At 40.0% G+C, this 24,288-nt stretch overlaps 3 protein-coding genes across 5 annotated transcripts; 2 read left to right on the forward strand and 1 right to left on the reverse strand.

The window, feature by feature from the left end:
- Positions 1-325: 325 nt before the first annotated feature.
- arfgap3 (ADP-ribosylation factor GTPase activating protein 3) lies at positions 326-12,444 on the forward strand. The gene is made up of 16 exons (XM_026147263.1): positions 326-534; positions 2,274-2,392; positions 4,064-4,136; positions 4,248-4,379; positions 4,574-4,654; positions 4,769-4,862; positions 4,959-5,018; positions 5,115-5,161; positions 5,773-5,921; positions 6,153-6,284; positions 6,409-6,534; positions 7,712-7,864; positions 8,381-8,507; positions 8,733-8,820; positions 10,511-10,635; positions 10,721-12,444. Exons 1-16 carry the CDS (start codon positions 466-468, stop codon positions 10,736-10,738), a joined length of 1,593 nt encoding a protein of 530 aa, XP_026003048.1. The 5' UTR covers positions 326-465; the 3' UTR covers positions 10,739-12,444.
- A 739-nt stretch (positions 12,445-13,183) lies between these two features.
- ikbip (IKBKB interacting protein) lies at positions 13,184-19,115 on the forward strand. Of its 3 annotated transcripts, XM_026148104.1 has the most exons (4): positions 13,184-14,026; positions 14,103-14,220; positions 17,554-17,775; positions 18,418-19,115. In XM_026148104.1, the coding sequence occupies exons 1-4, from the start codon at positions 13,821-13,823 to the stop codon at positions 18,982-18,984; spliced, it is 1,113 nt and encodes a 370-aa protein (XP_026003889.1). In that variant the 5' UTR covers positions 13,184-13,820; the 3' UTR covers positions 18,985-19,115. The 3 variants fall into 3 exon arrangements, with proteins under 3 accessions (XP_026003889.1, XP_026003887.1, XP_026003888.1); XM_026148102.1 differs by lacking the exons at positions 17,554-17,775; positions 18,418-19,115 and adding an exon at positions 15,832-17,443 and having other exon boundaries at positions 13,200-14,026; XM_026148103.1 differs by lacking the exons at positions 17,554-17,775; positions 18,418-19,115 and adding an exon at positions 15,880-17,443 and having other exon boundaries at positions 13,203-14,026.
- A 1,971-nt stretch (positions 19,116-21,086) lies between these two features.
- ckap4 (cytoskeleton associated protein 4) lies at positions 21,087-24,095 on the reverse strand. The gene is made up of 2 exons (XM_026147167.1): positions 23,574-24,095; positions 21,087-22,681 (listed from the first exon to the last, which is right to left on the reverse strand). The coding sequence occupies exons 1-2, from the start codon at positions 23,883-23,885 to the stop codon at positions 21,464-21,466; spliced, it is 1,530 nt and encodes a 509-aa protein (XP_026002952.1). The 5' UTR covers positions 23,886-24,095; the 3' UTR covers positions 21,087-21,463.
- Between the last annotated feature and the right edge of the window lie 193 nt (positions 24,096-24,288).

Below are 24,288 nucleotides of genomic sequence, written 5' to 3' on the forward strand. Positions count from 1 at the left end.
TGCCACAAAAGACGGGAAATGACCTACCACATTCCAAAATAACAATAACTAGATTAGATTTGATTTGAGCTTTATTTCTTTTTCGGTTCAAATGATCCATTTTTCATGCATTTTTTTTTTATCTTATTGAACTATATCATATTTTAGTATTTTTTATTTAGTGTTATTGTATCTTATTTCAAGACACGTTATTAAAGTTATATTGTTCAGCGTTGTGTTTAATGTTTTGGCTGCGGTCACACAGAAATGCATGAAATTCGAAGATACGTAAGCTATCGCTTATATGATCTAAAACTACATTGCCGAGAAGCCTTTGCGACAATAACACGACGACGGATCATTTCCAGCCAATCAGCGTCCGCCCATGGTGTTCTCTTACTGACGTGTCGGGTTTAGTTCAGGGGAAAAACACGGGTCTGCTTTTGATGCTGTTCCTTTAACCGCCAGACACCAACAGGTAGAAAAATGGCAGAACCCAGCAAGCAGGACATTTCTGTTATTTTCAAGCGACTTCGTTCCATCCCTACGAATAAGGTGAGAGTTAAATAAATACCAGAAAGACGGGTGTATTCTGGTGCACAAGGAAGTCCGCTGAACTAAATATCTGACACGTCGCACTTTATGGGAAACGCCACAGCTGGCTTCAGTTTGCGACCAATTTAACAGCTGTCTGACGTGTGTCATCTTTAGAATAAGTCGGGTTTAAAAAAACAACAACGTGTTTTTAAAACGTGCAGAAGCAAAATATCACAAAACTTAGAAATTGTAACCTGACGTGACGTGACGTTAGCAAACGGGGTGACAGCTAGCTAGCTACATTTTGACAGTTTACATTAGCCGTGTTTGTTTAAAGCTCCGTTTCTAAGGCCTTTTCTCGACTCGGGTCATGTAAAAGACAGAACAGACATCTTCAGGGACAAAGATGTGTTTGCGACTCGCTGCTGTAACTATTATCTGTTGATCTCATTGCGAAATTAACGCCACTTCACCAACAGCTGTTTGAGTCAGTAGCACAGTCTCCTGTTTATCCTCACAGCTGTTGCTTCGTGTAGTCGGACACTCTTCACGCTCTTGGCCTCCACCCGTGGACCATTCTACAACTGCGTTAATTTGAAAAGAATCCATGCATAAAATACTACAATACCAAATATACTCCTGAGACAAAATGTAAATCCAGTTGTTGAAACAGTGGTTATGAAATATTTTATAAAACACGTCTAAATATAACAAACAAATTTCCAGCTTAGAAATCCACTTCTTCCAGATCCACATGTGTTTTTAAACATTTTGTTAACATCAGCATATTTTAAAGAACATTATGCTCTGTAAATTGTGTCCAACAGCACATGTACGACCTAATTCGCCTTAGAAAGGAAGAGATAAAACAGTAAAATGACATGTCATGTTGTTCATGTGCCAACACCATGGGTAGACCAAAGGTCTGTCCTCTGACATATTTTTTTTTAATTTTTTTTTTTCAATTTTTTCTGGCTAGTTAAGTGCATTGAGTGCATTAGTCTAACCAATACAACCCTATTACTCATATTACCAAAGGTTCAAAGTATCCTTTATTTATATGACCACATTTATCCCTAGATAGCATATTTTTCTGAGAAAACACTAATAACAGCTATGATTTGCAACCCTGTTGACATACATATAAAATAAACATTTTAAAATCATGAAATATTATTAAACAACACTGCTGTGGTCCTGAGTATTTGTCACATTTATGTCATAACTGCAAATAAAAGTACTATATTTCAGCCACGTTAACTTGTACAATCTTGTTACTCTTATTTTAACCAGGTTACCATATAATTTTTACTAAAATGATCGTAAATGCTTTGTTGTTGCTTTTTCATTCATAAGGGCTTAATCTGTTGCTTTTGTAAAAGTTTGTAGTACAGGGTCAAGTTGTTTAAAGTGATTAAACTAACTCTCATCTGAAACTGAGTATGCAATATGAGTTCATTCACTTAATAGTCAAGAATTTATTAAACACTATTTTAAAAATCTCATTTTTTTTTCTGCCATATTGGTTACCAGGTTGCATCAAGCATAGTATGCAACAAATAAAAAGTGCACCTTTGATGCCTGAACTGGCCATATCAATTTATTATTTGTTTTTATTACTTACATCAAATAAAATATCTTTAAATTATCTATATTTTAAAAAAATAGTCTTCTCCAGTTATAGAATGATCCGTCTCTTTTGTTAATATGATGAATATCTCGTGTGTTTGTATATATTCTTGCTCTCTGTCCCTCAGGTTTGCTTTGACTGCGCAGCTAAGAACCCCAGCTGGGCCAGCATCACCTATGGGGTTTTTGTCTGTATAGATTGTTCTGGGACTCACAGGTCTCTGGGAGTGCACCTTTCATTTATTAGGTAAGTCAGGAATTATATATTTTCCTTGGAGTTGGAAGTAAATGGACTGGTGCTCATGTCAATGTGTGAATGGGGCTTGTTGTAAGAAAGTTCTCAAATACAGTAGAAAATGTATAAGTGCTTTTTATCTAACATCACACACTCCAATAGAAGCATCGGGATCTTTGGGTTCAAGTTTACTTCAACATGCAGACTAGAGGAGCCAGTTTGCAGACAACCTCCTCTTCATCATGAGCCACAAGCACCTCTAACAAAATAATAAATCAAGAGTAAACAACAGTTCAGAAGTGTGTTCAATGGGAAGGTTGTGTTTGAGGATTAAACACTGAGAATTATTATTATTATTATTTTTTAATTTTCTGAGAAGATTTGCAGTGCGTTACTGACACCTGCTATGATGTATGGTTTGGAGATGTTGGGATTAACAAAAAGACAGGGGACAGAGCTTCCAGATTTTCACTGGGAGTTACCAGGACATGCAAGACTAGAAAAGAGTACATCAGAGGGATGGCTCAGGCTGAGCAGTTTGGAGACAAAGTTAGAGAGGCAAGGCTGAGCTAGTATGAAGATATGCAGCGCTGAACAAAGGATGCTGAAGATGAAGCTGCCCAATGGGAGGAAAAGAGGAAGAAAATGGAGAAGGTGTTGGTGAGCGTTGGTGTGACTTAAGAGGATCCCTGGGATAGGGTGAGATGGAGGCAGATGATTCGCTGTAGCCACCTCTTTGAAGTGAAAGTGGATGTGAATGATTATTTTTCCGTTTTTGCAAACAAAAGTGCCTTGACTCTGCTGTTGCTGTAATATTTTTTTTTAATTAAATTGAGTTTTATAAAAAGTTTTTGTTTTTTTGCAGTATAAGAAATTAGGACGTAAAAATATCAGCTCGTTAGGATAGTATTAAACCCTTTAAAAAATTCAAGACAACAGCAGTCATAGAAATGAAAAGAAGGTAAGATATGCACAGTGTTTTGATCAAATTCCCTCTACCTTTTATAACCCAAACTGCAAAGATGTAGTGCAATATGGACTCAACAGCTCAGAAGTATACTCTCAGCCAAAAACAGGCCTTTGTAGGGTAACTAAGCATGACTGGTGTTCTTATTGTTAAGGCATAGGATTGTGTTACCTGTGTAATAAAAGTAAACTTTTAAAAAGATAAGCAATTTAAAAAAAAAGAAGAAAAAAATAAACTGTCATTTCAAATGACTACATTAAAAGTGTGTAATGTAATAGTAAAGCTATTGTAGGCTGCTTCCTTATTTTGCAATCATTCACCACAACAGGTAGCTTCACATGTTTGACTTGGCAGATTTTTATGCCGGATGCCCTTCCTGACCCCACCCCAAAGGGATTTATTTCTCCTCCTGGACTTGAACCAGGGATCTTTCACTTTTTGGGCGAATGTGTAAACTACGAGCAGTAATCCTGGATACGGTATATTAATTGGACATAACAATCTCTAGAGATTTATTGTAATTTTGGATAAAAATAAATGACTTAAGCATCCAAAACAAATAAAACAGAATAAAGACGATTCAGATACAGTGAAGGATAAGTGGAACAAAGGCAGCTCAAGCAAGGAGATGGGAGTGGATAGGGTTCTGTAACCTCAGGTGTTTTTCTTTGTTCAAACACACATTCTTCAAACCCTGATCCTGTTGTGCCACACAGGTCCACCGAGCTGGATTTTAATTGGTCGTGGTTCCAGCTAAGATGTATGCAAGTTGGAGGCAACACCAGCGCAGTGAGTAAAATATCAGCACACTATCATCAGGTTAAAACTCCAGCAGTGTGTGACACAAGCGTGATTCTACCTGTTTGCTTTCCTGTTTCTTATTTGACCTCTCGGTGTCAGATTGCATTTTTCAGTCAACATGGCTGCAGAGCCAATGCCGCCAATGCCAAGTACAACAGCCGGGCTGCACAGCTGTACAGAGAGAAGATAAAGACTTTAGCCACACAAGCAACCAGACGCCATGGCACTGAGGTAACACTGACAGGCTGGGTTACAGTCTGAAAACACCTCCACGTTTCTCGTCAAGGGGGGCGGGGAGAAACCAACCTGGGGCTGAGAGATTAAATTTATTAAACACTGGCTTCCTGGGTATTACCCATATGCTTATCACACTTATAATAAACGCTCATATAATTGAATCATTTTACGGCTCTTGTTCTCCACAGCTGTGGCTGGACAGTCAGGCTCCTCTGTCTCCAACATCCCCAGGCGACAAGCAGGTGGATTTCTTCAGTCTGCATACACAGGTATAAGTGTGTGGTTTCTTCAATTGGGATTTAGTCCAGAACTTTCCACAGATATGCTGCACAGCCTGACACAGCGATTATTAATTTCACTACGTGTGTCTGTTTCCTGGCCAGGCTGTTCCTGAAAATCTGAACATGGCCAAAATGAGTCTGAGCCCCTCCGCATCAGAGAAGCTTTCAGAGCCAGAAAAAGATGAAGACCGTAATGGTATCTTTGTGTCATTGCTTAATAATCTGATTTATACTGACTCACTGCAGTTTTATATTAAAATAGTTTTGTGGCTCATCACATGTTTATCTTCAGGTAACTCAGAGGAGGGTCCCAATGTGGAAATGCTCAGTGTTTCACCAAAAGCAAACCCAGGTTTGAGTCAATACTGTGCATGTTTAGTTAACTCTACCTAAATGCCCGTAAAAGTCTGTCTAAATATTGACTTCACTCTGTCTGTTGTTTTCTCAGAGCCCTCTTCTCTTCTTAAGAAGAAGCCAGCAGGTGCCAAGAAAACAGTATGTATAAAGTTTTATATTGGTGTCATAATAAGTACAATAAAACTATTACTTAAGGGAGGAGGGTAATATTCAGACAAAAAATTCAAGTAGTGTCTGAGATAAATTTTAAGACAAATAGAAAGCCAGTCACGTTGTCTTACTTTACAAGCTCGGGTCAACCTGATCGTACTACACACCACAGCCACATAGGGGGGGCCACATTTACACCCAAGTTAGGCAGTGCAGCAGTAGTCACTGCATACACACACATCACATGATTGACCTGAGGAGACACAAGAACAGGTAAATAAGGTGAATCACAACAACAGTAGGCACCATTTACTGCCAATAAAATAAATTATCTTTACACGTTTGTTTTAAATAATGAATTGGGGTCCCATTCCACATGTCCCTGCAGTTTGCACTGCCCTGCTGCCTCATGGACCCATTTATAAGAGGTTATAGTATAGTATTATGAGAGGTTGTTTTTTGTTTTCTGAATTTTCCTCTTTTAAAATATGTTTTTAATCTTGGAGATTCTGAATGTTATCTCAGAATACAAGCTTCTACCCCAGCTCCGTTATCTGTTTTATTTGGTACATCATTGTAATGTGTATGTTTGTGTGCAGCTGGCCTCAAAGAAGGGCGGTCTGGGCGCTCAGAAGGTTAGCAGCCAGAGCTTCTCGGAGCTCGAGAAGAAGGCGCAGGCTGCTGACAAAATCAGAGAGAAAGAGAGCTTTGCTGGTGCCAAGAAGAACGTTACAACTGAGGAGTCCATGTAAGAATACCCATAGCTTTTTATTTCTTTTTCATTCCATCTTTCTTGTTGTAATCACTTAATCGGAAAGCGAATGTAACTTTGTGTCCTCTATGGCAAGATGAAATCCATGGCTCTTTCTTCTCTTTACCTCAGGAGAAAGGGGCTAAATCATGTATATTACTTAAGCTATGCACCACATTTGGCTCGTCTGTTTCCATCTCTGAGCTTACCTACTTTTTTTCTTCTCAGTGCTCCATCCATGCGGCTGGCCTACAAAGATTTTGAGCAGCAGAGGAAAATCGAAGAGCAGAAGCTGAAAGGACTAGAGGGGAAAAAGAAGGAACAGGCTGAGAGACTGGGCATGGGTCTGGGCATGAGGAGGTAAGACAAATTGGGAGTGAGGGGGGACAAACCTCTAGTAGATTTAAGATTTTTTTTTTTTCTTTTTTCTCCATTTTAATGTGTCTCACTGTCATTTTTACTCTTTCTTGGCTCTTCTCTGTAGTGGAGTTTCTCACTCTGTGATGTCAGACATGCACACCATCCAGCAGGACAATCCAATTGGAGCAAAGACCACCAAAGGACGGCGATTTATTGATGAAGATGACGATGAAGGGTCCTTCAGCTCTAGGTCAGATAAAGTTGATGTTGATAATATATAAACAAAATGAAATCTTGATACTGTGTTAATAATATTACAGGGTTTTTTTCCTTTTGAGTGAGACAGAGACGGGTATAACAGTAAAGCTGTAAAAAATATCAGTAGTGAAGGTAGATGAGTTTAATAGTTGGAGTTGACTATCCAAAGTAGCGGACAGTGGCTAAGAGAGGTGAAGAAGAGAGTGCAGGCAGGGTGGAGTGGATGGAGATATGTCTCAGTAATGATTTGTGACACCAAGTGTGAAAGGGAATGTTTACCAAATGATAGTGAGACCTACTTTGATGTGTGGTTTGGAGATGTTGGCACTGACAAAAAGCCAAGCTGAAGATGTCAAGGTCTTCATTGGGAGTGAGCAGGGTGGACACGATTAGAAATGAGTACATCACAGGGACAGTTCAGTTTGAAAAGTTTGGAGATAAAGTCAGAGAGGCAATGCTCAGATGATTTGGACATGTGGGTATATTGGACAAAGGGTGCTGACTATGGAGTTGCCAGGCAGGAAGAAAAAGAGGAAGATCAAAAAAGAGGTTTACAGATGTAGTGAAGGAGGACATGCAGAGGGTCGATGTGATAGGTCAGATAGATGTTTGTTTTTTCTTAAAAAAATTACTGATGCAGTTTGATTAAAACATATAATATTCTAAATGATCATAAATAAAACTGAGTATGGTACAAAAATATATATGGTGTGTGAAAAATGTAGTAGCTCTTAATGATTAACAGTTGGGGAAACCTGAAGTAGCATTTGTTGTGAACATCCATAGCCTTTTTAAATAGGAGTAATTCTTCTTGGTGCTCTTGCACTCAAATATATCAGTTATAGACGAATGAACAACTTGGCAAAGTTCATTCTTTCAATTCAGACTGTGTTGATATTGAACTATGTGTTGCAGAGCTCTTTGTTCTTTCTGTTTCTAATATTTCTTTATGTTCAGAGTCATTTTCAAGTTACAGGATTAATGTGGGATCTGTGAGCACTTCCCTGACACTGTAGCATGATGAATGGGAGTCTATAAATCTAACATTTGCATGCTAAACAATGTGCTGACTGTGTAAATTTGGGTATCTTAGTGTCAGCGTACTAGTAAAGTCCATTATCTCTCTTTTTGTTCCACCTTATATTGTTCTTGTTGGCTTCTTTCTTCAGGGTTCTAACTCGCTTTGAGGACCAAAGTGAAACCTCAGACAGTTTCTCTTCACGGTGGGGCGATGGAGATGATGGAAGAGGCTGGATGAAAGAGAGCAAGAAACCAGAGCCAGACTTTTTCTTGTCCTCCACTATAACTTCATTTGATGACAGGTTAGTTGTTTAAACACAAAACTGAAGCTTTCTACATGTTTTTATGGTTAGGTTTAATGATTCAAAGCAAATTTTAGTTAAATACAACAATCAAAATTAACAGCAAATTAAGATAAGGGCTTTCTAGAATAAATCTGATTATGTTATCAAATAAAATAATCAGATTTATTCTATTTTATCAAATAAAATTACTAATTTACAGAAAGAAATTTTTTACACCTCAGCCGCAAAAGGCTGATGGGTGACATGCAATAACTCGAGAAGAAGGCAAAGTAGAACTTTCAACACATGATAGCATAAGTGCGTCTGCTAGCTGGCTGAGGTGTAGTGTTGGTGGTCATCAGTGTTTTTTAATTGTAGCTTAAGATACTTTTTACACAAAGGTAAGACTCTTCAGTCTTAAATATGTTTGGTGTAATTTAATTCAGCGTGTTCTTTTAAAATACACGATTTGTGCTTAAAGTACTTCTTCCTGTTGTCATATTATTATTTTTTTCTGTTGGTAACTGTTATCAGGCCCACAACCAGAAGGAAACCAGAAACAGCAGCGCTCTCAGACACGGGAGAAGCTCGGAAAAAGTTTGGAGATGATGTAAAAGCCATCTCGTCTGATATGTACTTTGGAAAACAAGACAACTCTGAGGTATACAAGCACAACGTGGACACACATTCTAAACCGTGCTTTTCCTTTGATTTCATTTGGTGAATACTAGACTGGGAAATCACATTTAAAAACTGTCTGTATTTGTTCCTTGGAACTTGAGATAAGCCTGAACATTAGTTCCTGAAGGTCTTTAATTTAAATAGAGGTTCTTAAATGGTCAAACATAAAACTTGGTTGAAATTTTCAAAATTTTCTGTTGTTCAGTATGAAGCCAAAACCCGACTGGAGAGATTTTCTGCGAGTGCATCCATAAGTTCAGCCGATCTATTTGATGATCCAAAGAAGCAGACTGGTAAGACATGACTGTCTCTTCTTTTCTTAGCGCTTGTATGTTGAGCCGCTCGGAGGAACATCTTAGTATGATTGTTTGTTTGTTTTTAATAAGATGCCGACTTGTGTGATTCTTTAAAGTTGGATTTAACAACCTGTTAACTGTGTGCTTTTCTGATACATCTTCCAAACTCCAGGTCATTTTGTCAGTAATAAGTAGACAAACGCGCCACAAATTCAGCTGTGTTCTTAATTTTATTGGGGACTTTGGGTCACTGATTAATGCCGGTTGCTAAAACTGTATCATAAGAGAGAAACTGCACATGTTGGATGCTTGTTCCAGGCTTAGTTAGGTGGTGGTCACATTGAGAAGACAATCTTGGCCTCTCCTACTTGGTGTTACACTGTTGGGTGGAATTTTAGGTGGAATGGAGGTTTTCCACCTGTCTGATGACCCTTGAATCTCTGCTAGAATAATTACATAATAAGTATTGAACTGTGATACAGGTTGTAATATAAAATATTATGCCCCTGAAATTATGAAAAGAAGTCTGACTTTTGAGTTTATTGTGAAGCTGTGTTGAAATTGTGAGTAATTTATCTCACATACACTGAAGTTTTGCACTAGCTCCAGAGTGATTAACCATACCAACTGTGCATACTGGTCGAACTGGTCTCAACCCTTGTACCTCAGAGGAAATCTAAATACCGTAAATTCTTTCATATGATCATGTGAAAAAGCAGGTTTCACAAGACTGAAAACATTAAATACACACTTACTGCTTCCACAGGCATTAAGAAGGTAAGTAGCCTCCAGGTGCTGCTAATCAAAGGCATTTGAGTAATTGATTTTGAGCAAGTGTGAACACCTCTGTGACAGCAGACGTTTTGTTTTCCTGTTCTGGAGCATTCGGGGTGAAAGATATCAGCAATGATCTTAAAGAAGCAATTGTTGCTGCCAATCAATCTACGAAGGGTTATAAGGCCATTTTCAAACAATCTGAAGTCGCTCATTCTACAGTGAGGACAATTATTCACAAGTGGAAAACATTCAATATAATTACTGATCTTATCAGGAGTGGAAGTCACTAGAAGGTCAGACCATTTGTAGCATTTTATTTTATTTTTTTAGTTTCTCTGTTTCTGACTCTACAGGCCTCAGCATGTTGGCATGTTAAATGTTAATGGTCATGACTGAACAAGTATAGTTTGTTTGGAAGGATTGCCAGTTTAGGATTGCAAAGTTGCATCTGAACAAACCACGAGACTTCTGGAACAATGTCCTTCATACAGATAAAACCCAAAGTAGGGATGTTTGTTTGGGGGGGCTTGCAGTCACAGACCCCCATGAATTCCTCTGTATACCAAAGTATTGTAGAGTCGAATGAGAGGCCATCTGTCCAAGAGATGAATCTTAAACAAAACTGGGTCATGCAGCAGGACAATGATCATATCACAGCATTGCTTTAACGAGCAGGCCAAAATTTCTCCACAACAATGTGAGAGACTTGTAAGATCATACAGGAAATGATTGCTTCAAGTTATTGCTGCTAAATGTGCTCAGCAGGCTACTGTACTTTGTTTTACACAGGACTGCAGAGAGTCTCCTGAAAACTGTCTTTTTCACATGACTGTACATGCGAGTGGCTTCTCCACGAGTCCTCGAGCTTTTTGTCTCTCTGTCTGCTTGACTTTTTGCCTCGTGTCCACAGCGAGTTCGTACCGTCTGAGCAACGTACTCCCCAGTGCTCCCGACATGTCGCAGCTCAAACATGGAGTGCGCTCAGTTGCAGGAAAACTTTCAGTCATGGCCAGCGGCGTAGTTAGCTCAATTCAGGTCAGTCAGATATATTCCAGCGTATGATAGAAGTTCATCAATAATGACGACTTCTCATGGTGCTTTTTTAATTTCCTTTTTTCAGGATCACTACAGTTCCTAAGTGAACATGTCGGATTCACCGTCCATAGGTATCTTCTGTTTGCCAGTTAGATGACATTTCTAGTGGGTGCTCATCGTGGGAGAGTTGGGAGGAAAATATAAATCAATGCTATGAGCAAGTCTGCAGAATGTACTTGTATATTGTATATCTATATCTAGTTTTTTATTAGATGATGTATATACATAGTCGTAGTCTTTGGGATCAAATAAAGATGAGCAGAGCACAATATTTTTCGGTGGAATTATTTTCCCCCTGCAAACACCTTGAAGGAAGATATTTGTGTATATACAGCTATGAAGAATATTCAGCCTGCATTATGTTAAGTTTGCTTTGAGCTTCGGGGTTTTACATATATAGAAATGCTGTATGTAGCAGTCTGAGGAGCTAGGAGGGCTATCCGTTTGATTCCTTTACCTCCGTAAGTACTTAATTCAGTAACTCACTCATCACGTGTACTTTGTAGTGTTGTTTTTGTGCTTTTTGTTTTTTTTGTGCCCCTTCATGCAGGGTTGAAAGTGTCCTTTCTGTCCCCAAAGTGCACTTACATTTGCTCTTCCAAAGGCAGGACCAAAAGCTGATTTAAAACAGAGGCCTTGGGGCAACAGATATACTTTTAGTAAGAGTACTGTAAGTTATGTAAACTGATGCGTCACTAGCACATAAGTGTCATTATCCTGTGAGTCGCAATTTGTTGTTGTTGTTGTTGTTGTTGTTTTTTGGAAGTCATGCAGAAATGCTTATAAAAAAGGAATGTGATATGTCAAAGTTTTAAGGAGTAAAAAAAAACAATTATTATAAGATATAAATATTTCTTTAAAACAACAAATGAGCTTCGTAAAAGCTCCAGTTGCATAGAATTAGATGCTATGAAGAATTCAGTCATCATTTTAAGAAGTAATTTTTGTTAGATTATTGTTTTTTTTTTTTTAATGTTCTTGAAATAAATGCCTAATCATCTTGGTAAATCTCTAAATTGTACACTTAGTATGGCCCTTGGATCGCCTCTATAAAACTTGAAGGATTTCTTGATGTGCTGAGACCTTTTATGTAGCTTTCAGGCCTCGTTTCCACTTTAAAAGAACAATGTGAATGATCCCTTTAAAACCATCAGTTATTTTTTTCTGTTACTTTAACTGCCATCATAAAAGGTTTTAACTTTATATATGCTATTGTTTCTAAACACAGTAGAACTACAGGCAGTGCTTGAGTTAGATATGATATCTGTTCAGAGTAAAGCTTGCGCTTTTGCCTTTTTTCTGTCCTTTATCATTGTGCAAAGTTAAAGGGACTAATTAAAGCCCGGACTCCGTCATAATAGTACAGACTAATTTCTGAGAAGCTGGAACATCCCAGGAGTTTGATTTGACATGTTCAAATATGAAACACTAAAGAGGTTCTTAAATGGTCAAATATATTTTTGTTTTTTGGGTTTTGTTTTTTAATTCCCATCAGTAAATGCCTTAGTCCGGAGATCTTTGATTTACACACCTTCTTGTTGTCTCAATCTAGGTATCTTTTGCACATGTGTTGGAAATTGTGTGTAACAGCTTTTGCTTGGTTGCACTCTAGTTTTTGCCCCTAAGTCGGCATATATGTTTTGTAAGATTGTGTCTCTGCCGTTCTATATTGTTACATGTAGGAGCTTGTATAAGCTGCATGGCCCTTGTAGCCCTCAAAATAAATATGTCAACACATCCTGAATATGAGATGGATTAAGAAACTTGTTTATTAAAACTCTAGTCCGCTGTGAACTGCTACATACAATCTTGTATAGGGGTTTTTCATTAATGAAAAAACTTACAGATAGATTTTGACCATTTTTGACACTCAAAATGTAAGTACGACTTTTGGGAATATGCCAAATAAATGGTTTGTGCTTAAACTTTTACTGTCTTCATTATTTGTGTAAATGTGTCTGTGGTCCGTGTGCCTGCAAACTTTTTTTTTTTTTTTTTTTTTTTAGATTTAAGTGGGATTTGTTTTTTCTTTTTAAGACCTCTTATTCACAGTACTGTGCAAAACTCTTAAACATCCAAGAACCCAGCCTGAATCTTTGAAAATGCCAATGACAGCACAGTTTTACAGGCATAAAATATTTTTGCATTAACAAGATGATTCTCAAAGAGCTATTGGCAGAAAACCTTTATCATCAGGGTGAGTAGTGTGCCCTAAAAAAAACTGGAGGACCTGAGAGATGCATCTGGCCCTTCTGTTGTCCCACCCACTCAATTTTCCCTTACCTACTGTACTTCCGTATCTTTTGTAAATTTCAGTGTTTCATGCAATTGATGCATTCATTTCCAATTTTTCTCTATAAAAATATAAGACTAAAGGGTGGCTCAAGACCTTTGCGTGTTTTTATTGGGCAAATATCACTTCGTTAAAAGTCAATAGTATAAACCAGATAAAAGCAGCAGTTCTCGCTTTAAAAAGCTGAAACGTGATCTCGTGTTTTTGATAAATATCTTAAATAATCAGTGAAAATTTAAAATTATATCAGTAAAGTTCTCTTCCACATCGGACAGTCTATCAAATGTTGATCTACTTCTGCAGACATTAATCCACTTTGGCCAATTTCAGAGCAAATTCTGGCAACCGCTTACGTGGCCGGTTGTTGCGTTGATAGTCGTGCGGTCATTGTCGGAAATTTGATGCAAAATCAAACAACACTGCTAAACCTGGCGAAAAGTTGCTTAATTTAAAGGTTTCATCACGAACAAATAATCAGTTACTGGAGTAAAATGTTTCTCTTTAATTGTGTTTATAGCATTTAAACAACTAAAAGCGTTGGTGCTTTTAACTAGTTAAACATTACAGTATTAATATTTACGAGCTTACGAAGCACCCCTTGAAGGTCGCATTTTTCCAAGGAACAGGGGTAAAGAAAAAGTCCTTTTAAAGCGCCAACACACGCACACTCAGTCCGTTATTTTTTGCGTTTTTGAAGTTGATTTCTACATTATGAACTTCTCTCTAAAACAGGAGTCTTGTTTTTCTGTGCAAGGTAACAAACTCTGGTAAGCCCGTTTAACTCTCTAAATAGGCTATAAAAAGATAACCAGCGGTTTATTACTGCGCTAAAATGCCTACTGAACTAAAGCAGAGGAGGAAGACGCAGGCACAGAAGCAAAGCGATGAACCATCAGAAGGCTCAAACGGGAAAGAAGAAACGCAGAAAGTGAAGACTGAAGCAGGAGACGAGACAGGAGCGAACAAAACGTCCTCGGGCCTGGACATTAGAAGTGTAATGTGCTTGTTGTCGCTCGCAGCTTGCGGGGCTCTGAGCTGGTAAGTCCACATATTAGTATTAACGCTTTCTTCAGAACTACAGAGGACTTCTCTCTGAAGGTTTTCTGACTTTCAGGTTGGTGCTGCAGCAGAATGAGAAGTTTTCCCAGATTGAGGAAAAATACAGATCTCTACACGGAAAAACTTCCAGTCTGTTCGACATGGAGGAGGAGATTGTCAGAGTTTCCAAAAAGGTACGTTTGATTGACTGTGGAGCAGATCCTCAACGTGTTTGGACCATGAATCTGCAAATTTTGATGGGTGTGAATGTCAAATACTTAGCGATCTTTAAATATTTAGCCCGACGATAAAGAGTGTAATTCCCCTAGAATTAAATCGATTTTAAGTGTATTTTACATGAAATTACGATGTAATTATGTATCTATAAATATTTACTGCTAGATACAGTAGGATAAGGGTGTAATAATAATATGTTTTTAGGCAAGAAGAAATAATTATACTCTAAGTATCAGCGTAACTACTTTTAAGTAGTGCTAACTCCAGGTATTTCACAGGAAAGAAGAAATCATTCCGTTTTATGTCATTTTAAGTTGCGCCCAAGTAATTTTAAATAGCCCATAAGTAATTTTAAGTAGTTTATAGCTTGTATGTTAACATGTATTTTAGAGAAGATGTAATTAGAAGAAGTTATTATACTGTAAGTACTATGTGTAGGTACGTTTAAGTAGGACAGCACTTCAGATATTTTACAGGAAATAATAACTTAGTTTTAAGTAATTTTAAGGTTTAAGGAAGTTATGCATTTCTGAAAATTAGTTACAGTGTAATTATTTATTGGCTCCTGTAAAAACGTGAACTGTTGCCCCTTATTCTACTGTATCTAGTAGGTATTTGTAGGCAATTATTAATACTTTGGATAAAATAGATTTTATTTGAGCGGAACTGCTTTTTAACCACACACTGTATTATAAAACGCTACCTTGTTTTTAACTGGACTCTATGGCTACCAGATGTTCTTTATTTCAACATAGAATTTAGTTCTTTGGGCAAAACAAATAAACTTAACAATGATTGTGTTGTATTGGGTTGCTTAAGGAAAGCTGTGAGACAAATATTCCAAAATCTGGACACATAAAATCCAATGTGTCTGTTCACCTAAATTCCATTTGAGATTATTGCATTTCAGCCCATTTGAATTTAAGTTTAGCAAAGAAAAAGTGTCTTCTTATTATATTTTATTTATTTTATATATATTTTGTTTAACCTCAAGGGAGGGGAAAACTATGGTTACATTTTTTGCAGAATTAAACTTGCTTAGTCTTTGCATTTCTTGGGACATTCTGGGGTTTTTTACTCACCTCAAACATATGCAACTAACTTTAAGCATCAAGTCAGAAGGGATGCTTCTATACCTTTTGTAAATTCCTATGTTTTAAAAACACCTTAAAACCTTCCAATATTACCCAAAGTCAATGACAGGTAGAGCAGAAACAACTGCTTTGATTTTTCTTTGTTTAAAAGATGTCACCTGAATTTGAACCAGGACCTGTATTCTCATGTGATACTGATTTGAACCACAAGATGGTGCAGCAAGCCTTTATTTACCAAAGCAAGTCATTAGGGGTGCATTGTTATTTACAATTATGGGCACTTCTGAAAACATGGAAGTACACCCAATGTCAAATACTGCCCCCTGGTGTTGAAAGATTTAGATAACTACAGGGATAATTACAAAAAGTACCTTTAAGTTAAAGAAAGGGAGAAAAAAAACTATCTTCATGAATTTCATTCTTTTAAAGTTGAGTTATCACTGCACCACTTTGTGTATTATATGAATACTGCAGATAGAGCTCCCACAGAAACAGCACTCCTGTTTTGTGTTGCGGCTGCAGCTTGCCGCCTCTGAGGATGACCTACAGGATGCGCTCTCCACCATCTCCCTGGTGACAAAACTCCAGCAGGACATCTCCACCCTCCATGCTGCTGTCACGACAATACAGGCTGATGAAAGCTCTGCCTCCCGTGATCTGGAGAAGGTCAACGCCCACTTCCTCAACGTGACCGAGACGTGGCAAGAGAGTCTGGCAGCCGTCACCACCGATCTCACCTCACTCAAGGCCGAGTCCAGGGACACTCATGCAGGAGCCACAGAGCGGGTGAATGAAGCCGAGCGGAGAATCCGTTCACTGGCGGAGAGGCTGGAGGAGCTCAAGGACAGCACAAAGAGGAACGCCCGAGCTCTGGAGCGCACAGAGGAGGACGACGTCAAGCGAGCGCAGGATCAGCTGGATTGGAACACCAAGCAGATCCACAAGCTGGAGGAGCAGATCGGCATCCTGAACAAGAGGGAGGCCGAGCTAAGCTCTCAGCTCCAGGAGCACATTCCCCGTGCGAGGGCCTGCGAAGAGCATCTGCCGGAGGTAGAAGAGGCAGTGCGCTCCATCCTCAAACTGGGTGGAGATCTGAGCGGGATGGAGAAGAGGCTGGAGGAGGTGACCTTGCAGGTGTTCGGCACCGAGGACAGCATGCTGAAAGCAACAAATGAAATCCTCGAGATCAGACAGGAGCTGGACACCCTGCAGGCTCAAAACAGCATCATGAAGATGAAAAATGAGTTGTCTGTGGTTAAAGAGGCGGTCCGTGAACTCACCATGGTGTTGAGGGAAAGTGGGGTTGACAGCCAAATGAACTCTGACGCTCTGGAGGAAGTGGAATGGAATGAGGAGGAGGAAGAGTGGGAGAAAGATGAAGAGGATAAATTGACCGAGCCTTTTCTTGATGACCTCACAGAATGATGTCATTGTTGTTGTTTTTTTGTCCACTAGGAAAAATGAGTAGGAATGTCCTGTTTAACTGTAGGCTGTAAACCCCTTAAGTTGAGTTTAGTAGTATCTCTGTAAACTTTGTACCTCACTTTAATGTCAGAAAACTAGCCTGATGTCAACACGAGCTCATTAAAACACTGCACTGTATTACAGAAGTCGGATACATTTACCTTTGTGCACCATTTTATTAAATATGCCCGACTACTCTCAAGGTATCCATATGCACTGATACAGTTTTAAAGCATTAAATGTGCCAGTCTTTGTTCAGTCTTCTCTGTTTTTCTCTATTTTATTCAAATGTAAACTGGATATGTTTTAGGTTTTAAAGTTTTGATTGAGAACAAAGCAGTTTCATATCACCACCTTTGATGCAAGGTCGTCATTGTTGACCATTTTCTTTGCACGTTTTTGTTGTTTAAACAGCAAAAGATCCCCTGATCAGTTGGAAACAAGCAATAATGAACAGGGTCAATAAAATTTCTAAGTGTTAGATTAGATTTTAAACAGAAGAAGCTTTGCAAATATCAAGACAATCCACATATTTGAATGTCACGTTTCCATCTTGTTCTTGTGTCACCTGTTGTGTCACTAAGCTTATTTAATAAAACAATCTTTTTTTGTTTTTACAGAACAATGTCTGATTTGTTTTTTCCTCTCAGTGAATCGTCTTCTGTCCTGAGGTGTTTGTTTTGTTTTTTTTTTCCATTGGGGAAAAAACATGTCCTGTACCACCTGTTTCAGTGTGAGAGCGTCCAGCTGATGCTAGAGAGTCTCGGGGGTCAGCGTGGGGCTCTGAAGTCTCAGCTGGAGGGTTTGGAGCAGGATGTAGCTCGGCTGAAGGAGTGGGCTACTGGCTTGACTGAGAAGAGGGCTCAGCTTCAGAGCAGCTTGACTTCACTGAGAGAAGCTGTGGGTCAGATCGAAGCACGGACATCGACCATCACAAAGGACTTTACCAGCAAGGTTATTGATGATGTTATTGATGTCGCGCCTTTTCTTTTTCTAGAGTGCAAGTGTATGTGGGTAGAGACTAATCATATTGATAGCAACTCTGGTATCGGTATCTGATTAATACTAGAGCAATCGATATTGCCGTTCAGTATGTAGCCCACTGAATTCAGTTAAATACTTTTTTGGGGGTGGAGGGGTGAAAAACTATACCTCAGCTACACCACATTTACATTCAAGGTCTAAAAGTTTAAAAATAGATGAAAAGCTGATAGGGGTGCTTTATTGTACTATTTATTGTGGAAAGTAAAAATGTGATTTAGTGATCATTAAAATCTCTTCGGAAATTGCAGGTTGATGATAATTTCTCTCATAAACAATAACACACTCTGCTATATTTCGCGTCCCTTTATAGGTTAAAAGTAGCAGTATTGGTATCAGCAGTACGGCCGCGTATTTATTTGGTTCAGTTGATACCCAAATTTGCAACAAAAAAGCATGTTCACCTCTGCAAAAGATTCTTTTTGCTTTTTTACAGATAACATAAAAACGAAAGACTAAATACTTACACAGTGCTGTGCAATAATGCAAAGCCCTTACAAAAAAAGCTTTCTTAGTGCTGTTTCAAACATTTCTTTTTTCCCTATGGCCATCTAGGTGTCGTCAGTGAGGACTGATGTGCGCAGGATGGATGGCCTGCACTCTGAGGTGGAGTCTCTGCTGACTCAGGTGGGCGAGCTTGAAGACGAGGCTGCTCGGGTGGAGCACAGCATGGTGAAACGCATCGGGGATGTGCTGGCCAGCAGCATCGATCGAGTTTCCAACCTCCGATCCGCATCTGAACGCAATTCTCAGGCCATAGAGCAGCTCCGCAGACGCATCCCTGAACTCGCCAGCGCCGACGAGCAGATCTCGGAGCGCTTGGTGGAGCTAGAGAGCGGCCGGGCCCGCGTGATAAGAACGGTGACCTTTGCCAGCGACCTTAAACCAAAGGTGGCTAATATTAGGAGAGACTTTGGCGCGTTTGAGCCCCAGTTGTCAGACCTGACTCTTCGGATAGGACGATTAGCAAAAGATCTCATGGAAAGAGAGAGAGAGATCGCTGAGCTTCGACAGACATTAAGCAACCTCACTGCAGTCGAGGGAGATTTGAGCGTCACAAGTAAACAGGTCAACGAGATAGCTGATATAACAGACATTGGAGAGATACACAAGCCAACATGAAAAACAAACCGACATTGGCTTCAATTCATCGATTTAACCCGATTACCTGTCATACTGCTGTTTTAGAACAAGAACAAATACTGAAATAAATCTGTTTTTTATTACGAATAAAACAAATGTGAGCATCTGAACACCCTTGAAGCAATCACTATGATCTGAGGCTGTCAGCTTTTCTAAATGGCGTAATATGATCTGGACCTCGAGGATGAAGATTTGATCGCTTTATTGTTTTTCTTTGCCTGGCTCCATCTAAATGTGTCAGTTTCATTACTTACCAAGTCAAGAATCCCCAGTAAAACAAATACAACTGCATGAAAAGTTTGCTGGTTTTGCCCCCCAGAAGAAGTTTCACTTACACAACTCTCTTTTTTACCTGCACAATTCTCTCATACATTTCCATCGGGTTTCATGCCATGTGCGATGGCTTCTCCTCCTCCTTCTATAATCTCCCTGATATTCAGTATGGGCCACATAATACTAGCTTTAGGGGATACAGCAATACAGTAGCTTGACATTTTGAGGAATGTGCCTATTCGCGTTCCAGCAGAGCTCTGCAGAATCTCTCTCGTGTCTCCAGGGTAAATGTGAATTACTGAGTTATAGCTCCAGTTATTGGTTCTGACCAGCCCTGTCACCGATTGCAAGTAGCCACGACAATAAAACCACCTGCCACATATTGTTTGGATCCCCCTCTTCAAACCAGAAAAGCTCTGACTTGTCAAAGCTGGACAAAGGACCTCAGTGGGACCCCTGGCTCCAGTGACCTGCAGGGTGCTTGTTCGGTTTATCTCACAGATGCTCGATCGGTTAAAGTTCTGTGGAAATCGGAGGCCTTAGAAGCTGTGTCATTCTTCTCTATTCATTTATTGCGCTTCCTCTTTATAGTTTTAACTGTCAATTAACTAATAATTACTGCAGTTTTTAATCCTCTTCTTTCTACCTTTTTTATGGTGCCATTATATTTCTCCACTTGCGTTCATGTTTAAGCATGCTCTTTCATTGTTTTCCAGTGTTGAAGCTACCTTTTAAGAGTCAAAGTGCTATATTATGATTTTGGACTTGCTTCACACCCCCTCGGTTCATCCTTTGAAATAAGCCATTTTAGATCCCTTTCTTTTTCCCTTTAACCCACCAACATCGGGTTTAAGTGGATTAGCTACCCTAATTGACATGATGCAAAGCCAGTAAATAAGGAAAGGATTGAACTGTTAATCAACCACTTTCATGGCTTATTCTGTAGTAGTATAAGTGATGCAGATATCCCAATGTACAAGAATTTGGTGTGAGTACTGCACTACTAGTGTGTCTTATGAATGCCAGAAAAAAAGGTTTTCCAACTTAAACAGATTTTATAAAGCGATGATCTTTCAGTGCCAATGGTTTTAATGTTGTGTCTGATTAGTTTGGTAGTCCATGACCCTTTTTTTAATGTTTGGAACATTGAAAACGGCTGTGCTGCCTGTTTTCATGTTCCCCGTGTTTACACTGTGCTCAGAGTGATGTCAGTAATATCTTACTGACATCACTCCCCACGCATCAGTTCTTCTTACAGCTTTTACTTAACACATTTGTCCTAAATCGTCTTACCTTTACCATTAAAGTGCTACAGAGATATGCAGTACATGAGTGTTTCCTGATGTACTCTCTAGATTACTTAAATAGTTTATTGATGTCCAAATGCCTTAAACCAAAACAGATAGCTTTGAAGTATTCCAGTGAAGTGGTCACCCAACCACAGCTTTAGCTGTTGCTGAAGGAAGCGCCTTCCTATGGAACACTTGGTAAAGAGGCAAAACTATTTTTCACTTGTATAAAGAGTTCAGCATCTGGTATTTATTCATTAAGAGGTGAAAAATCGTTGCCTGGACTCCACAGCCTTGTCACATATTATTAATAACACGATGCTGACGTTATAAATAATGTAGCGAAGACGGATTACGATTTTTCCCCTCTCCCCATCAGCCACTGGGTAAATCACGTCTCTTATTTTTTCATTCCCGCCCTTCCTGTCAATACATCACCCATGATGTAATGAACCAAAGTAAGAAATCATTTTATCACGTAGTTCACACCCAGAAATAATTCTTCACAATTTTGAGTTAACAAGGTTTTTTTTTAATTCTTAAAAAACAAAAAAACAAAGTGAATAAAAACGGGGTGCTCAAAATGAGCTCATTGATCCACTAGAAAGATTAAAAAACAGCCAACTGGCACAAAAACGGTGAGTTTGAAAAAAATAATAATAGAAAAGTACAGTGCAGAATGAGTGTGGATTCACAGATCAGCAGTCCGTCTCTGCCCCTCTCACTCCTGCTCTAACTGTCCTCATGTTTGTTCTTTTCTAGTGTGCAACTTCATGGCATCAACCATCAACTCTGAAAAACCTTTCTTTTTAAAACTAGGAAAAGCTTGTCACCCATTTGGATTCATTATTGACCCTGTTGTTGCATGTTTTGACATCCCGATGGGACATTGCTAACTACTCCTCCGTGATGTCGGGCTGTTCAGACAGGCCTGCCAGTGACTCTGTGGTCTTCTGCAGGGCTTCCTGCAGGGCAGCGATAGCCTGATCGTGGCCTTCTAGCTTGGCTGCTTTGCCTTCCAAACCAGCTACCATGTCTCTTAAGTTCTCCAGCTGCTCGGGCTTCATCCTGCTGCTGTTGTCCTCCAAAGCAGCGAGCCTCCTCTCCAGGTCCTCCACCTGCTCACCCAGGCTGGAGTCTGCTGAAGGTAACTCTGTCTTGTCTCCTTCTAGAGCAGCTATACTAGACTGGAGATCCTCCAAACTGCTCTTCACTGCCTCCAGTTCTTGCTCCAAATTAGTTTTAATGTCCTCCACAGCTTTCCCCTGTGCAGCCAGACTGCTCTCATGTGCATCATGCTTGTCAAACAGTGATTGTACTTTGGAGTTGATGTCTGACACTGAGGCAGACATTGAAACTACGTTCTCCTCCGATGCTTTGACTCTGGCTGCAAGGTCATCAGTTCTCAGCAGGGCCTGAGTAGCTGCTTCATTCACTTGCTCGTCCACATTACGAACAGCATCGGCAAACTGCTCCATGCCACTCTCTAGCATCACAGCCTTGTCCTTCAGAGCCTGAAGCGAAGCCTCGGTTGAAGACAGAGACTCCCTCAGATTCGCCGTGGTGTCTTGCATTACTTTCCTCAGTGTCTCAATTTCCTGAGACACTGAGGCCACCTCTCGGTTGCGAGTCTGGAGCTCTTCCCTCACTGCACTGATCTGCTGTCTGAGGGAATCGCCTGACGAGTCAGCTGCATCTTTGGCTGTTTTAATTTCAGCTACAGCATCAACAATGGCCGACAGCTCTTGTTTGATGAGAGCGGGGTCTTCGATGTCACCCAGACGGGCTTTAAGATCAGCCAGCTGGCTCTGCGCCTCACTCTGAGCTTCAGTGAACTCTGCAACGCTGGCTTTAATGGACTGGCTGGCCTCAGCTAAGCGCTCCTCAATAGTCTTCTCCAGAGAGGAGAAGTCTTTCTCTCGAGCCTCCTTCACGTCATTGATACCCTCTGAAAGGTCCCTGAGTAGATCATTCTGGAGCCTCTGAAGGGCCTCCTCCACTCTCCTCGTCTCCACCTCGGCTCTCTTCATTCGACTGATGGCCCCCTCCATCTCCACCCGTGTGATCCCCAGAGATGACTCCAGCCCGTCCACAACACCCCTCAGAGACTCCACCTTTACAAAGAACATTGGAAACACAAAGACAAATTTTACTCATACACTCTTTTCTCGCATTTAGATGTTGTTAGATTTCACAGTCTACAGCAGTGCAAATGAAGCTCAAATTCAAAGTATAAAAATGAAATCTCTACAAGGTTGAAAAGATGGTGCAGGAATTTTTCAGTTTCTCAGTATTGTTATTCCTTGAACTGTATCAGAGCTTCACAGTGTAAGATAATCTTATACTGGGGCTCAGTGCAGTCCCTTGCTTCTAAAGGCCACACATCCTTTTTACACAGTTTGCTTCTGATTTATCAATCCTAGCAAACAGAAGGTTTGCAGTGGGCTGCTTTTATGTGCCTGAGATGAATCCTGTCTCCTCTCTCTTTTTGGTATCATTCAGATCAAGCACAAGAAGAAATGATATATGAAACAAGCCTTTAACGGAGTCTCAGTCTCCACTTTAACAGCCTAGATATGAATTTGAATTTTTTAGCAGGGCTGAGTTCGGGAAAAGATATTGCCACCTCATGTTCTTTGTGAAGCAAGAGAAAGCTGAATCTCTGCATTAATGACTGACCTTGTAAATCCATAATCTGCCCTGTCCAGCTTTGCAATCAGAAACGACTTGTTCTCATTCAAAGAAACCCGCGATAAAGAAATTCATAATACTGTAGATGACGTATTATTGAGTGGGTCTGAAATTTTATTACCCACTCACATTTTAGAGCTCACAAACACAGACTCCTAGAGTACATGAAGTAAAACCACATTATCCACGTCTATATAAGTGCATACGCGTTTATTATAAGGTGATGCTTCCTTTTAGAGTTCTGGAAAATACCTGGATAAAAGAAAAGTGACGTTTAGAAGTTCTATCCATTGATTCGTATTCTTTCCTACCTACCTGTTGAACGACACTTTCCACTTTGCCGCTCAGTTCTGCGCTTTGCCGTGCGCTCTCCTCGTGTTTTGCGCTCGTCTGGCGGATTTCATCCAGCGCTTGCTGTACGTGAAAAGCAGCGAACCCTGCAGCACCTATTAACGCCACATAAAACACCGTGGTCACAAGAAGACTCAGGCAGCTGCCTGGCCGTGGCGACCCCTGAGGTCCGGGGGCACTCGCTCCGTTGTGGCTGCTCTTTTGGGTTTTCTTCGGCGCATCTTCTTGGCTGGATGCGGCGCTCTTGTCGCTATTCTTTGGCTTTTTCGCAGTCATGGTTAGCGGGAGCTTTGAGACGTGTGTGTGAGAGAGGGCTGCTAGTTTTGCAGTCGTGGATGGAGAGGCTTTTCAGTCCAGTCCCACTGACTGGACCAGCAGCGTATCAGTGAGCGCTTCGTGTCTTTCCCCGGGGGGCTTTTGCGCTGAGGTATGCGGATGGGGGTTGTCCCATGCCCAACTCCAGGCTCTGAATGGGTCTTGTCCGGTGACATAAAACACTAGGAAGCAATGAATGATTAGTGGGCTGCTGCACTTATAGTAGATTTTTATATTAGGCATGTTTTTATCTTTGCATCACGTGTGATAATCGCATAAAGACAGATTTATATAGGTGTGTCATACTCTCATCATTTGCAGAAAAACTGTGACTTTTTAATAACGTGAAGGTGTGCCATCCACA

Source organism: Astatotilapia calliptera, chromosome 17 (assembly GCF_900246225.1).
Source record: "Astatotilapia calliptera chromosome 17, fAstCal1.2, whole genome shotgun sequence".
NCBI classification, from domain to species: domain Eukaryota; kingdom Metazoa; phylum Chordata; class Actinopteri; order Cichliformes; family Cichlidae; genus Astatotilapia; species Astatotilapia calliptera.

Excerpts from the sequence above, each read along its gene's own strand:
- arfgap3 (XM_026147263.1), top strand. The coding sequence starts at position 466 with ATGGCAGAACCCAGCAAGCAGGACATTTCTGTTATTTTCAAGCGACTT. Across the intron at positions 2,393-4,063 it reads GTGCACCTTTCATTTATTAG|GTCCACCGAGCTGGATTTTA; the intron begins GTAAGTCAGGAA and ends TGTGCCACACAG. Across the intron at positions 8,821-10,510 it reads TGATCCAAAGAAGCAGACTG|CGAGTTCGTACCGTCTGAGC; the intron begins GTAAGACATGAC and ends TCGTGTCCACAG.
- ikbip (XM_026148102.1), top strand. The coding sequence starts at position 13,821 with ATGCCTACTGAACTAAAGCAGAGGAGGAAGACGCAGGCACAGAAGCAA. Across the intron at positions 14,027-14,102 it reads GCTTGCGGGGCTCTGAGCTG|GTTGGTGCTGCAGCAGAATG; the intron begins GTAAGTCCACAT and ends TCTGACTTTCAG. Across the intron at positions 14,221-15,831 it reads TTGTCAGAGTTTCCAAAAAG|ATAGAGCTCCCACAGAAACA; the intron begins GTACGTTTGATT and ends TGAATACTGCAG.
- ckap4 (XM_026147167.1), bottom strand. The coding sequence starts at position 23,885 with ATGACTGCGAAAAAGCCAAAGAATAGCGACAAGAGCGCCGCATCCAGC. Across the intron at positions 22,682-23,573 it reads TGGAAAGTGTCGTTCAACAG|GTGGAGTCTCTGAGGGGTGT; the intron begins GTAGGTAGGAAA and ends TTCTTTGTAAAG.